Below are 15,443 nucleotides of genomic sequence, written 5' to 3' on the forward strand. Positions count from 1 at the left end.
CGTAAAACTCATGGCCTGACACAGTCACATTAATTTTTTAACTCAATCACCGCCACTGTTAATTCATCAGAAAAATCTGTGACATCATAAGTGTTTATTGGAGAAAAGTCTCACGAGTTTAGCGGTGAATTAAAAAAAATTATATATATATATATATATATATCTCAAACAGCACTAAATTAAATTATAAAGTTGTCATAACATAATCATATCTGAAGTCATACACGAAATTGGTCATAAATAGGGTCATTATTCTCCCACACTATACTAATTCAAAATGTATATTAATACAGTAAATATTAACACTTAAGGAAAACTAAAACCAGGAATAATATTCAACTACATTATGACTAGATAACGCATATAATATATTTTACATTTTAAAGATTTCATTAAAAAAATAAGGTTCTACAACACTGGGACATTCTTTGGACAATATTTTGTAACAAAACATATACCTTTTATAAGAAAGTAATCTTATAACCGTAAATTATAATTTTCCAATAAAATGTGTAACAATTTTAATTTGTAAAATTTGATATAAATTAATAAATGATCATTAAAAATATTAAAATATTATGTTAACGACTGCATGAATTAACTGATAATTCAACAAATATTCTGTGACTCAACAGTGATAGACGATATTTTAAAATAATATTAGTGATAATCTTTCTAATAGAAAATTCTGCTGAATTATTTGTGTAAAGTTAGAGCACTGATACAGGAAATGAGCACTCACATGGGAGTTTGCTGATAGGAACATGTCAAAATATGATATTGCGAGAATGTGTTTCCTAAATACAGGGATTGGTATTTACTAAAACATTGAAAGAGTATAACCTATTTAAGTAACGCTTCCTACTGTTTTTATTTTATTTAGAATGAATAAGCGTGAGAATTTACATGTTGTGATGGTAGATGGCTTGCATGGACGGAAACTACAGATTATTGGGAACACAAACATTGGAGGTAAAGCATGCTCGAACATGCACTGTTTGCAATAACAGACCTACAAAATGTCAGAATATCTATATTTTAACAAGTTCCTTTCCTTGGACTCTGTTTTACCCATCAGCGAACTCTTGCAATAAATTTGCATGTCTATCTGTGAAGTATTCCCTCATTAGTTATAAAATTAATTCTTTACTTTAGCGAGCATCCCATGTTAAATTCATGAAAATATTTCTGCAAATTTTCTCACTTAGTAACACAGGAAACGACTCTTCACTCAAGATCTACTTCCCATCCCCCTCAAAGCCTTAAGGCTTATTTTAAAGCTCTGTACATAGTAAATACACAATTTGAAACAGTTTGGTATGCACCAATTTCTGATATCTCTGATCACAAACTGCTTGCACTCTGACCTGTCAGATATTAACTGCAACTTTTTCACCTTAAAGAGTGATTGCTATTCAGTACCGAAGAGACTGGCTGGTTAACTGTGAAGCCAACCAGTGTATCCAACTATCATAGAATGCCCAGTTGGCCCAACTGAAAGAGAAACAAAATATTCGCTATTACATATATAATTAAATACTTTTTAATAATTATTACATTATTATATGCTAATGACCAGATAATAGTACTAAGTACACAAGACAAACTGCAAAAGGAATATTTTTAAATCACATAAAATATTTAAAGCTTTCTTAGTTGAAACTTTAAAAGTGTTATAATTTTAAAGAGGTTACGTACCTTATGACAGACTGGTCCCATTTCGACACCACACCAGTGTCGAAATGGGACTTGTCTGTTAAGGTACGGTCACACGTCACTACTTTTGATTGCTGCAGTACAAAAAACTGCGCAACTCTCATACTGTGATGTGTGAACAACAGTGCAACTCGAAAAGTAGCGCTGCCGAACCTGCTGCCTGCTACTTTTTCATACTGCGCACAGCTTAGAAGTAGTGATGTGTGAACAGGGTTCTCAGGGTTGCAGCTGCAGCATTTTTGATATCGGTTTTGTTGAAACTTTTGCTGCGGTTGCAACCAGTGTTACCACCCAAATGTGCCAATGATACTTTTATTGTTTGGATATATTTTAATGTTAGATGTGATGAAAATAAATTATTTGTAACAGTTATTAAATACACAACACAGTCTGAGCATAATTGCTGACGATATAATTCATTTTTTAAATTTTCCGTAGCGTAGTTCCAAACAGGAGGGTTGCCAACACTGATTACGTGAATATGCTGTTGGTTATCATATATAGGCGTTTTTAAAAGCTTTATAGTAAAAATAATGTCAATTTCTGAATACTAGATACGACAGAAAAGCAAATAATAGATAAGGAAGCTTTCGCATGAGTTTCTTAATAATGCGAACATAACCACAAAATGTATATTGAGAAGTCAACATGGAGATGGAAACCTGCAGCATGACTGCGTCTGCAAAAGTAGCGCCTTGTGTGTGAACAGACTCGCAACCTCCAGTTGCAACTTTTGCAGCACAAAAAGTAGCATGCAGCATGCTACTTTTGGCTTACATGTGAACACGACACGCAACTTTTGCTGCTGTAGTACAAAAGTTGCACAGCAAAAATAGCGATGTGTGACCGTACCTTTATAATACTTTAAAAGTTTCAATTAAGAAAGTTTTAAGTTTTAAACAAGTGATAATGAAACAATGGATTATATAAAATACATCAACAATACAATTTTAAAATATGCAAACAACAAATTAGATTCAAAACAACAATAGCAAACAAAGTCATGGAACAAGGAAGTCCTTTTAATTACCTAGGATGTGACATCTCATTTGATTACGGCAGTAACATAATGAATAATGTAGCAAAATTTCAAGGAATATGTGGAACAATAAAATTATCACTAAATAATAAAGTGACAAAAGAGACATAATTAAAATTCTATAAAACATCAGCAGTACCATTATTTCTCTACGGTTCTGAATCCTGAATACAGAAAGAAGAGGATGTAAGTAAGATAACAGCAGCAGAGATGAAATTTTTACATGTGGTTAAAGGCTGTACGAAGGAAGACAGAATTGAAAACATAAAAATCAGACAAGACCTTGAAATATCTGCTATAACAGACAAAAAAGTTACATAGTAGTGGTGGATTTAGATGTAGAATTTTGCCTTTACTAATCTTTATTGTAATAGTTTATAGTTTCTAAACCAATGAATTAAAAAGTAGTTTTATGGCGACAGGAGAATGCAGACTAAAGAGCACAGCATTTACGGAATAATTCAGTGGGATTTTCCCTGCAAAATATTATCTGCTAATGAGGAACTGGAACCATGATCTTGGAAACAGTGCAGCAGAACTTATCCTGCCAGAACATGCGAGTTACATGTTTGAGCTGCTAAATTACTGTTGCTATTACTGGAAAAATCCCTTCATAATACTCGTACTTTAAATACACTAGTGACAACTTTACGAAACTTCATAATCTTTCAACCTCTCACCACTGTGCAATTCAAGTTCTCAGGTCTCCTAACTTTTTTCTCAGGACTGGGAGCAGATAGTAACTGCATTGAGCTTAAAAGGTGCGGGCACTCTTTCTGAATGCATGAGACACATAACAGCACCATTCGGTGTACAGACCTCAAGTAGCTGCAGCGAGAATTATAAGTACACTGCGGACTTTTCAGACACTTATCGCAAGTTAACTGCAACTGGACATGAGATCTTTTCTAAATACAGGTCAGTAGCAGATTGCGTTCGAATCCAACTGAAGCGAAGTTTACAAAAACATCATGGTGAATAGAATGGGTAGTTGGGTAAAAGCCAGCACAGTACACTATACAAATTTAGAATCAATTGACGTGTATGTGAAATTTCTATTTACGATATCCTTGTCGCCATATTAAGAGTTTAATGCACACACTCAAACACACAATACAATGGTTATTTTAATATTCTATTAAAGTAAGCGAAAAAGTAGAACATAGAGATGACAGAAAGCTACTATGCATTAAGTGTTAGCGTAGGCTTCCGCGGCTGGTGTATATGGTGTGTGGATAAGCTTCAGGGCTTCTACCGCGTTGTCTTGATGTTGGTGGCTGACGTTTCGACTGCTGTGTTGTGGTCATCTTCAGAGCAGTTCAGAATACTCCCCTTCATACAGACAGATGCCAGAAGGAGAACCTACGACCTATCACCGCACGTACTCCCCCCGTCAAGACTACTATATATATACCAGCTCGCAGACTATTTCCTTATCCAACAACTGCTCTAAAGATGACCACAACACAGTGGTCGAAACGTCAGCCACCAACACCAAGACAAAGCGGTAGAAGCCCTGAAGCTTATCCACACACCATACTGTGCATTACTTATCATAAACGAAATTAAGATTATTAATACAGTTTTTCATTCATTCCATTGGCGTATTTTAAAATATAATATAAATTATATGAAGAATCATAATTATTTTTTCTCAGATGAGAAAATTCTACTGCTTCACTACAGATGTCAGAACTCCTCTCTTTCACTGTAGTAGCAGTAATTATGTTAAAGTTGTACAAAACATCCTGAGAATGCATAATTGAATATTGCAGTTACAGTCAAAAACATTGCTGAAGATTATCCTAATCTTCCATAGGTCTTCAATTCAAAGAAAGTTTGGATTTTAATTCGATGGCTGAGAATCAGACTGTTCTAAGCCAAACTTTTTGTAAGAAAGAAATCTGTGTTTCACTATGTTCCAGTTCTAGTCTGCATATATGAATAGAACGAAATTGTAAATATTCCTCTCCATAAGATTGCTATGAAGCTATTTCAAAATTGTTTCATGAAGCTTTGAATGTCAGGAGCTTAAAATAGCTCTCCTGGGGAAAAAAAAGTAAAATGGACTTGGAACAGTCTGGTTCTGGACCATCGATATATATGCACACATATGTACAGTAGTGGCAAAAGAAACTGAATGATTTCAGAGCCTTGTTCACTCCAGAGCACGATAGACTGGTAACAGACTTTCGTGGTTCGAATCCTGCCTGGGAAGGAAATTTTTTTTGTTCCTTATTCAAATTTATTCCCATTACTTTTCGATTGCTGGTAAAATTCATGTTCTGGGAATAATAAGTTAATTTAGTAAAATATCACTGTAATCGAAAAGTATTGGGAATAAATTTGAATAAGGAACAAAAAAAAGTTTCCTTCCCAGGCAGGATTCGAACCACAGAAGTTTTAGTTACCAGTCTATCGTGCTCTGGAGTGAACAGGCTCTGAAATCAGCTACAAGGGTAGGTCTGGTTTTTTTTTTTTGCCACTACTGTACACACACAAAACTTACCAAAGTTTGTTTCTGTTCTTCCTTCTGCAGTACATTTGTGGTCTGTTCTGAATCAAATTTTACAACTGCAGCAATTACACGAGCAAGCACCTGTAAAAGTGAATGTTATACAACACGTAAAGCATATGGTGACAAAGTATTTTATATATGCAAATCTAGTCTTTCAGGTGAAGCTCCCTGTAAAGCAGATTTTGAATAATTTCAAGGGAAAAATTGTTCCAGGGCCGGGTATCGATCCCGGGACCTCTGGTTGAACGTACCAGCGCTCTACCACTGAGCTACCCAGGAACTCCACCCGACACCGTCTCAACTTTTCCCTTTATATCCACACAACTCGCTTGAAATTATTCAAAATCTGCTTTACAGGGAGCTTCACCTGAAAGACTAGATTTGCATAATATATACGTTACTGTGTTCGTTAACAGAAAACCACAATTCCAAGTCACACAGAGACTGTGTGCACTCGTTGTGGGTCTCTGGCGTTTCGTCAGCCCAAGCGAGTTGTGTGGATATAAAGGGAAAAGTTGAGACGGTGTCGGGTGGAGTTCCCGGGTAGCTCAGTGGTAGAGCGCTGGTACGTTCAACCAGAGGTCCCGGGATCGATACCCGGCCCCGGAACAATTTTTCCCTTGAAATTATTTTATATATGGTTTGTATAAAAAAATATTATAAAATGCTATTTTAAATGAGTATAGTTTGTCATCATACAAGAAGACTGCATGTCGAAAAATGTATGCCTTAAGCCCTTTCTATTGACTGCAGGACGAGAAAACCTCTTTATAGCACTTAGAACGTGATGTTAATTCCTGTCTGAAAACACAATCTGTTACATATTTTCGAAACATTAATGGGAAATTTGCTTTTTTTCTAAACACGAGAACAAAATACCATACATCAATCTTCTTAATGTATCCAGCTGTTTACTGACAACATAAAGTCCACTATAGTTCACTGTAATCTTTTCAGTTCTTGTTTTTCAAGAGAAATGAGGGGTATTTTGATCAGTGTTCATTATAGATGCCTGTTGCTAGTAGCCAGAGTTGGGGTGTAGTCAATATATACTGCAGGGCTGTCTTCTGCAACTGGTACTGATGATTTTAATTTACTTCTTTTGTGGTTTATGGATGAACATTATAGAAGAATGTGTTCCAGATCTTCATCATGATTATTACACCACAGACAAGTAGGATTATCAGAAAGGTGAAATTGGTGTAGGTACAATTGTGTGACAATGTGACCTGTCCTGGCTCTTGTTAAAAATGTTTGAACATGTCTGGGCAAGTTTTTGTACATTTCCAGGTCATTTGGCTTCTTTTGTACGGACTGTAAAATTTTTCCTTTGTCAGAAGAGAGCCAATTGTTGATCCATAGGTTTGTAAAATAAGAGTTTACTGAAGCAAAGGCATTGGATAGAGACATCACTTGAAGAGGTCTTGCTTGCAAATATGTTCCTTGTTTTGCAATATTATCGACTTTCTCGTTTCCAGGTATACCACAATGACTGGGTATCCATTGAAATGTTATTTCCTTTTCGAGTTTTTTTAGTTTACTAGTTGTTTCTGAATGGGAATAATTCTATGTGCGTATAGGTTTTGTACATATTTGATTATATTAAATATAGCCCCCTTTGAGTCAGTAAGTATGCAAATAGATTTTTCAGAAATTTGAGTAACACATTGAAAACCAGCATCAATAGCTAGCAATTCAGTGTCAAGACTGGAGGAGGATGAACATGGTATGAAGTAACTTTCTTGATATTTTGGAATATAATACCCTGCTTCTGATGCCCCATCATCATCAGCTGAGATCCATCTGTATAAATTTGAAGGTGATCCTTATATGTGCTGCAGGTTAGTTCCATGGCATCTAACTTAAGAATGTATGGAGGATCATTTTTGGAATGATTTCCTGGAATTTGTATGCTATGTTCTGGAATCACCCATTCCCATGGAGGAATTTCATTCACAACTGGAGTTTTAGCAATGAGTGTGTCTGCGATATAGATTGGTATTTCTTCTTTGTTTATTTTATAGAAATTATATAAAATATAATCTGACAGTTTGAAGAACATCTGAGATTTTGTTTATTGTTTGTTGGATGCAGAGTCTTCTTGTATGGAATACACATTAGGTATGTAAAATCTTTATAGTATGGTAACACAAATCTACAAAGACCTTAACACAAAAGCTGACTGGCAACTAAACTGTCCAATATTCTGGGTAACACTTACCACAGGCTCTCTGCCCATCATGTATTCATAGAGGATATTACGTAAGTACTCCAGTTCTGTACAAGCATCTTCTAATGTTGTGAATCCAGATATTCGATTATCAGATGAATTCGATGTTTTTCTTAGAGACAGCAGTCGACGTAATTCAGCTACTTCAAGCCTGTTTAAATAAAATAAAAACAATTTAATATTATACTACAATGAAACCTGTTCAAATCGGAACCTGAATAATCCGGGATTCTGTCTATTTTGGAACAATTTATTGGTCCCAGCGAAATTCATATTTATTATGTGTAATTTTTCCTGAACAAAACTGGAACTGTCCAATGCGGAAACGGAAACTGCCTGCTACTGTTCAAAACGGAAATAATATTTTGGACACACTACTTTAATGTAAACTATATTTTGAAAAGTATGTGCTTTCAAGGAATGTATACGAAATACTAGTAGGTCACTAAGATAAAAACAAGTTTTCTTTGTAAAATTTTTGAGGGTGCGAGGGTGTGTTGGCCTGGTGGTCATAAATTTTATTACCCTATTGACTAGGCAGACGAGTTCCTTCAAAGATGTTCAATGCTTCACCCCTGTATACTGTCGTAGCTGGGTAGAACGCAAGTGTATTAGCGATTTCGTGATAAAAAAAAGTTGCGTAAAAATGTTGCACAATCATTAATTGATGAAGTAGAAGTTATCGAGGAAAGTGAGAAATGAAGAGTATGGAAAATAATGTTGAAATTTATGAATGGAAAACTCAGGTGTAACTTAACACTTTCAAAAATAAAGGCCGTATCATGAGTGAGTGGCTTGCGGTCAATAATGGTGACATAAAAGGAAAGAGAAAACAACTGGTTACATAGAAATGAATGAACTGTTGTGGGAGTGGATTGTTCTTGCCCTTTCAAAGATCATGCAAACTTCTGGACCTATTCTGCAAAGAAAACCCTTGAACTGGCAAAGAGATTAGATAATCCAGAATTCAAGGCTTCTAGGCTCCTAGTCCAATTAAATAATGTGTTGTGATATACAGTGCAGTATTATATATAGTGTTAGATATTAAATTTAGTGTGATTAATAAACTTTATAGTGTTTAATGAGTTATGATACAATTTATACACGAAATGAGATTTTCATCAAGGTCATTCACCAATTAAATAAGTGACAGAAAGCTGATTTAATGTCAGTAGTGTTAAACGGAATATTTTGTAATTCCTACAATTTGCGGCATGCCATTTTGTTTTTCATTTATACAAATGATGAAATATTCCATTTTAAATTCACACCTAAATAACACGGAAACCTGTCCACAACGGAAAAAAAATTAGGACCATGTCACTTCCGTCTTGAACAGGTTTCACTGTAGTTTTAAATTACATGTTTGGAATCATTACTTCCTCTCTCATGAGAAGTAAATTGTCACCAGGTGAAAGAGAAGCTAAACACGTGTGTGTGTGTGGGGGGGGGGGGGAATATAATAAAAATGAATGATTTGTTGTATTTAGTTTCCAAAGCTAAAGAATGACAGCCAAACAGGCCTTACCTATGCAATCTCTTTGCTTCCTTCAACTCGTTGGTTTGAGCCACCAGCTGACGATGTAGCAGTTCTATACTGCCTGTTCCACTTTCCACAGCTGCCACAGCTAATTGACTTGTGCTCTCCAGTTCCTAGTAATCATATGAATAACTTTAACAGTGTTGTATGTGAGGCAACAAAACAGGCATAATTTATGAATAAAAATAATATTACAAAATTAATAGTAAATAGTAACAAAATAAAGAGAAAACAAAAAAGGCCTTAGTGTTACAATTTTCTACATTTTTTAATGTATTTCAGGTCATAGTACACTTTATCATTTAGAGGAGACAAATTACATTTATATTACTGAATTATTATTAAATATTGGAAAGCGGGAAGGAGAATAACTTTATTGTTAAATCAAGAGCGTGAGATGTATACATACATAATTATTATTGAATTATTTATTAAAATACAGAGTCTCTGAGAGTGGATGATGGAGTTTCATGAGGTTACTGTGAAGTATATATTATATGTAATGGATTGAAAGTGCTTTTATTTATTGCAGTAACTGAAAAAGATTGCGTCCATGTAGTTTTATTTTCTATCATTGTTATTGTCATCATAATAAAGTCATTGTTATTTAATGTATATTACAGACGTGGACAAATTATTAACAAAATTGACGATTTTTATGATAATTCTGTTCACAAAATTTGACTTTTCAATTTAGATTACGGTTGACAATTTTGCATATTTCTATCATTACAATAGACAGAAATATGCAAAAATGTCAACTTTAGTTTCAATTGAAGAGTTAAATTTTGTAAAAATATATGATAAAAATCTTAAATTTTGCTAATAATTTATAAATTAGCAAAAATGTCAACTACAGTCTAAATTGAAGAGTCATATTTTATAAAACTATAAAATAAAAATCTTCAGTTTTGTTAATAATTTGAATATATCCAAAATGTCAACTGTATTCCAAATTGCTGAATCGAATTTTGTAAAAATATATAATAAAAACCTTCAGTTTTGCTAATATGCAAAAATATCCAATGTCGTCCAAATTGAAGAGTTAAATTTTCTAAAAATATACAATACAAATCTTCAATTTTGCTAATAACTTGGAAATACGCAAAAATGTCAACTGTGGTCTAAATTGAAGAATCATATTTTGTAAAAATATATTGTAAAAATCTTCAATTTTGCTAATAATTTGTCCACATCTGTAATATGCTTAAATAAGTGCATTGAGAAATCAGTCAGGATACGTTGTTGCTGTTTTCTAATGCCAGGCGTTTGACAATAAAGTCATTTGACCTCTTGCACTCCAATATTTTTCAAAGATATTATCATTGTCAGCCAATGAAGTACAGATTTTGAGCTGTTCCGAATCCATTTCTTGGTTTGAGTTGCACAATGGGCAGTTAGGGGACTGATATATTCCAATTCTATGCAGGTGTTTGGCCAAACAGTCATGGCCTGTTGCTAATCTAAATGCAGCTACAGACGATTTCCGTGGTAAATCGGGAATTAACTGTGGATTATGATGCAGAGAGTTCCATTTTTTCTCTTCAGGATATAGGTGTGCATAACCAGATTTTTTGGGTCCATTTTCTTAGCTGAAACCTACATCAACGATATTGAGTATAATGACATGCTAGAGAACTTTCTGTTTCCTCAAATCTTATAATTGGAAGACTCTGGTTTCAAATCATCTTCCAACAAGATGGAGCACCACCACACTTTGTGAATCCTGTGCAAGAAGAGTTGAATCGTCGATTTCCAGGGTAGTGGATTGGCAGAAATGCACCCAACCTATGGCCTGCAAGAAGTCCTGATCTTATCCCATTAAAGTTCTTCCTCTGTAGTCATGTCAAAAATAAGGTTGTCATCCTCAAGAAAAGATCAGACAAGCAACTGCAAGCATTACTCCAGACGTTCTTTCCAGAATGTAGACTGAAAGTGAATATCATAATGTGTCGTGCTGTTAATGTTGCGCATATTGAAACTCATTAATGTTGTTTGGAATCTTACTGAGTTACTGAATTAAATCTATTACACATAATACATGCTTCACAGTAGCTTCATGAAACCCCATCATTCATTCTCGGAAACCATGTATTGGTATGAAATTTTTTGTATTTAATTGTAAATTGTCAAAAAATATAGAAATCATTTAAATTTCACAATATTTACACACTGTCCTTCATCCTCATTAAATTAATATTCACAACTTAACTATGTAAATAGCTTATGCAATTAAACAAAGAGGGCGTACAATTTTTATATAGGAAATGTTTTATAATATTTTAAAAATTAAAAGGTATTACAAAATTAGCAAATGCATTTACCTCAGGAGGTGATGTTTCATTGTCTGAAATATGAGTCTGCAAAGAAAAACATGCAGATATAGTTAAAACAGAAAGAAAAAATAAACACATCAAATAAATAAACACAATAAAAGTTAAAACAAAATACAATATTAACTAAATTGCAAATAAAAATAAATAAAATTAACACTTGAAAAGATGTAAATTTAAAGTGAGAAAATTTACACCGGTATATTTAGACTGGGTGTGTCACTATGGCTCAGTGGATAGTGCATGAGCTTCCCAATCAAGCAGTCGTGATGTGCGGTGAAATCATGAAAATGAGTAATACATTAAATGTAGCTAAAATTATACTTTAATAATTTAATAATGAAATTATAGTAAATACAGATTCAGCACATAAGTAGGATAAAAAAAATACATCCAAAATTAATGTGCAATGAGTAATAACGTTTATTATTGATTCACCTTGAAAATTAATAACACAAATTCAACACCTATATATATCATTTGAACTGGTAATGGAAATTACGGGAAAATGGCTGAACGGATTTTAATAAATGGCCCCTAATTCTGAAGCTTGGAACCCAAAGTTTTTCGGAAAAATAGTAGTTTTCAGTGAAATGTCAATTTTCCTACATAATTTTCCTATTTTCCAAAATCTATCTGTCGTCAGTTTTGAGAACTAGCTAATTGCATTCAGGAGAAGCAAAGTGGGCATCAAGTCGGCAGTGTTGCATTTCAGAATAAAACAAAACACACACTACAGTAAACAATATTACACAAAGGCCATGATCTGCAAGAATGCTGACATATTTAGAGCTCAAATTAAATTGGTTATTAAAAACTTAACTTACTAAAAATAATTTACAGGTTCGATTCTGTGGTGTGTAATTTTCTGGGTACAGCTGTGTATTGGATATTAAAAACTACAAAACTTGAGGTGGTTTGATGACATTATTACTATTAGAAATGAAATATTATTGTAGTTAATGCCATGATGTGACTATTTTTCATTAATTATACATATTAATGCTATATTGATGATATGAAAGTGAAATGTTTTGGGGTTATATAAGAAGAGAATAACATAAATTAGATGTTGATTTCTATATTTTACTGAGTGGCGGCTATATAGTATATATAGTATATGTTACTGAAAGCTATAAAACTTACGTAAGATAATAATATTATTAAAATCAAATATTTGTATAGTTATTAATCAAGTGCGGTTGGGTCTTTTTCATATATTTAATGGTGGTGTGATGTAGATATTTATATGCGTGGTTCTCTTCAGTATTGGCTCGAGAGAATCTTTCATTATTATGGAAGCAAATAACTTTCAGAATGTCTGGTATTCTTCATTGAAAATTAATCTGAAAAATGTTTATTTGAACGTCTAATGAACTTAGTTTGCAGCATTTGCTGCACAAGCCACTAGTTAAACTATAAAAATGGGTTGTCTCAAAATCTGACACCAGTTGCAAAAGTTTTGGATTTTCTTAACACATACTAGCTATGTATATGGAGACACTGTACTTACATAACTACAGAAAAATTAAATAACAGCTAATTAAGACCACTAGCATGCAAACTTAAAATCATTTGAATCTGGCTGCAGACAATTAAATTACATAATAAACTTCGTTATTTTATAAGCTATTGTAATTTTACATTTCACTATAAAATTAGAAAATAATCGTATATAATTATATTTCGTGCCAGGGTGTCAAAATAGCTGGTTTTCAGGACAGAGGTTTGAAGTTTCCAAATCAATGACAACATAAACTCGTGAGGATTTGAAATTAATAAAACATCAAAATATTTTGTGAATCTGATTTATTTGCACTGCATAGTAATTTTAATTTAATCCTACAAGTACTTACTGCTAAATGATTTGTATTGTGAAAATTGAATTTTTTTTACTTATACTCTGAGTCTCTGGCACGAAAGTTATAACAACAGCTGCTAGCAATGTTATAATAATGTAAATATGATGATTATTTTAAATTAGATTTTAATTGTGACGTAGATGGGAGGATAATATTAAAATGGATTTGAGGGAGGTGAGATATGATGATAGAGACTGGATAGGGACCGATGTTGGGCTTATGTGAGGGCGACAATGAATCTTCAGGTTCCTTAAAAGCCATTTGTAAGTAAGTAACAATGCTTTTAAAAATTTTAATATAACCTGAAGATGTCTCATAAAGAGGAGAAAACATTTGTCAAATGAATTTCGTAATCCAATGATAAGTTATTAGACGGAAATTTATAACAATAAACAAATAAGTGTAAATAAATAAATAAACTCGTTTTCCTTGTCTTCCACCTGTTCTTCCTTTATTTCCCTTGTTCTCCTTGAATTTCCCTTTTTCTTCTAGTATTCGCCTTGTGTGATAGACTTACATGTAGTTCAATGTAAAGTTATTCAGCACAGTAAAGCTATGCATCTGTTGATTTTTCTTTATTTTCTTTCTTGTTTTCAGCTTTGATTAGTGATACATGTAGCTTCTACAAATCTAGAGTAAAGGCCAATCCACAGTAAACTGGAGGCTAGAACCAGAACGCGAACGGGAAGTGAAGGACGTGAACGTGAATATTTTTGATTCACAAGGTTCGTTCCAACAAGCGGTTCATGGATCAGTTCATGTACGGTTCCTGTACCATCTTATGCACATGTGCTAGTTGAGCATCTGATCTGCTATGGGATTGAAACTGGACTGGACGCTGTTGGAACGCTTTCACGGATCGTTATGCACTAAATCCAGAGATGCTATAACTGTGATCATCTTTGCTAAGAACGGGATGCTTATTATTATCATTTCGCAGCTAATTCTAATTGCAGAAAATAGAATTTCGATCATTTTCTATTAAAAGATGACAAAGAGTATGGAAGGCAAGAATTCCGCTAATTCAATGTCGTGTCATCTAAAAATAGTTCTTTTTTTTAATTATTAATTTATGTACGTTATTTATTATACTTTTAATCAAAGCTGTATGTTGAAATTGTAATTAACTATTTCAATACCCAAATAATTTCCATTCCCTTTCTTTTTGGCGAAAATTTAAATTAAATCTCTAGTTTTATTATTCGTCTGCACTGTCACTTTTCATCTTAACCTCACTGATGTGAACAGTCGAGGATGTCTTTCTTCAGTATCCAGGAGACGTTGGTGAGCTTATGTGCATGAGCGTCTCGAGTACTCAATCCGCGGACTATTTCGGACCGTTCTGAACCCGTGTCAAAAGTTTGTTGGAACGCCCGACTGCAGTACATGTTTCCAGTTCGGGACTGGTTCGGATTGTGTTGGAACGCTTTTTCTGTACTGCGCATGCTCACGATGGTTACGGACGGTTCCTGACTGTTGTTGGAACGAACCTGCAATAAACTGAGGACATAAACTGCTATGCATATCGATATATACGTAAATAACGATATGTAAAGTCGATATTACGCATTCTGATGTTATTTGTGTATAACTGAGCAATGGCGTTCTCTCATCAGTACAAGACAGCCAACATGAACACAGGTTAACCAACTACAAAATTTATGGCATGGAATATTTAAGAATTCAATTCACGTGGTAGTCTGGTCACATATACACGTACCATATATTGAAAGTGATTCTACTGAATTTCTCTGTTAGTTAGAAGCAATGGACGAAGAAGAAATTATGTCACAGCCTTCTTGCTACAAAATATGCCACAACCAAATAGTTTTTTGATAGCAACAGACTGGATCTAGTAGGCTGTGATCGGAAACGAGAACAATAAAGTTAAAACTTGGTCAACTCTCACGTTCCTGTTCCCAGACTCTGACAAGCTTCTCGCTAATTGTGAATGCTCACATTTAAGTATATTTATTTTAACAATATTTTCGTTCTCGTTCTGGTTGTCGTTTTTGATTCTGGTTTACTGTGAACCAGCCTTAAGTTGTGGGATATTTTACAGTGCTGGCTGGCAAATGCTGGGAAATTTCGCAAGGAGAGATGACAGTAAGGTGACGACAAAACACTGATAGCAAGAAAATCTGCCCCAACACTGTCGTCTTTATAGCAATTTCAAATTGAGCTCAATGTAATACGAACCCAATG

General features: G+C 33.9%; 1 protein-coding gene across 2 annotated transcripts in view; it reads right to left on the bottom strand.

Moving 5' to 3' along the window:
• Nucleotides 1-202: 202 nt before the first annotated feature.
• LOC138714767 (golgin subfamily A member 4-like) overlaps nt 203-15,443 on the bottom strand; it is a 40,257-nt gene continuing 25,016 nt past the window's right edge. Inside the window, exons 12-16 of one of the 2 annotated variants that reach the window (XM_069846879.1) lie at nt 11,368-11,403; nt 9,032-9,156; nt 7,495-7,654; nt 5,265-5,354; nt 203-1,494 (exon numbers count right to left, since the gene is read on the bottom strand). In XM_069846879.1, the coding sequence (XP_069702980.1) occupies nt 1,471-1,494; nt 5,265-5,354; nt 7,495-7,654; nt 9,032-9,156; nt 11,368-11,403 (435 nt within the window). In that variant the 3' untranslated portion in view covers nt 203-1,470. The remainder of the gene's footprint in view (nt 1,495-5,264; nt 5,355-7,494; nt 7,655-9,031; nt 9,157-11,367; nt 11,404-15,443) is intronic. The other variant, XM_069846880.1, reaches the window with a different exon arrangement.

This window comes from Periplaneta americana, chromosome 15 (assembly GCF_040183065.1).
Source record: "Periplaneta americana isolate PAMFEO1 chromosome 15, P.americana_PAMFEO1_priV1, whole genome shotgun sequence".
Classification (NCBI taxonomy): domain Eukaryota; kingdom Metazoa; phylum Arthropoda; class Insecta; order Blattodea; family Blattidae; genus Periplaneta; species Periplaneta americana.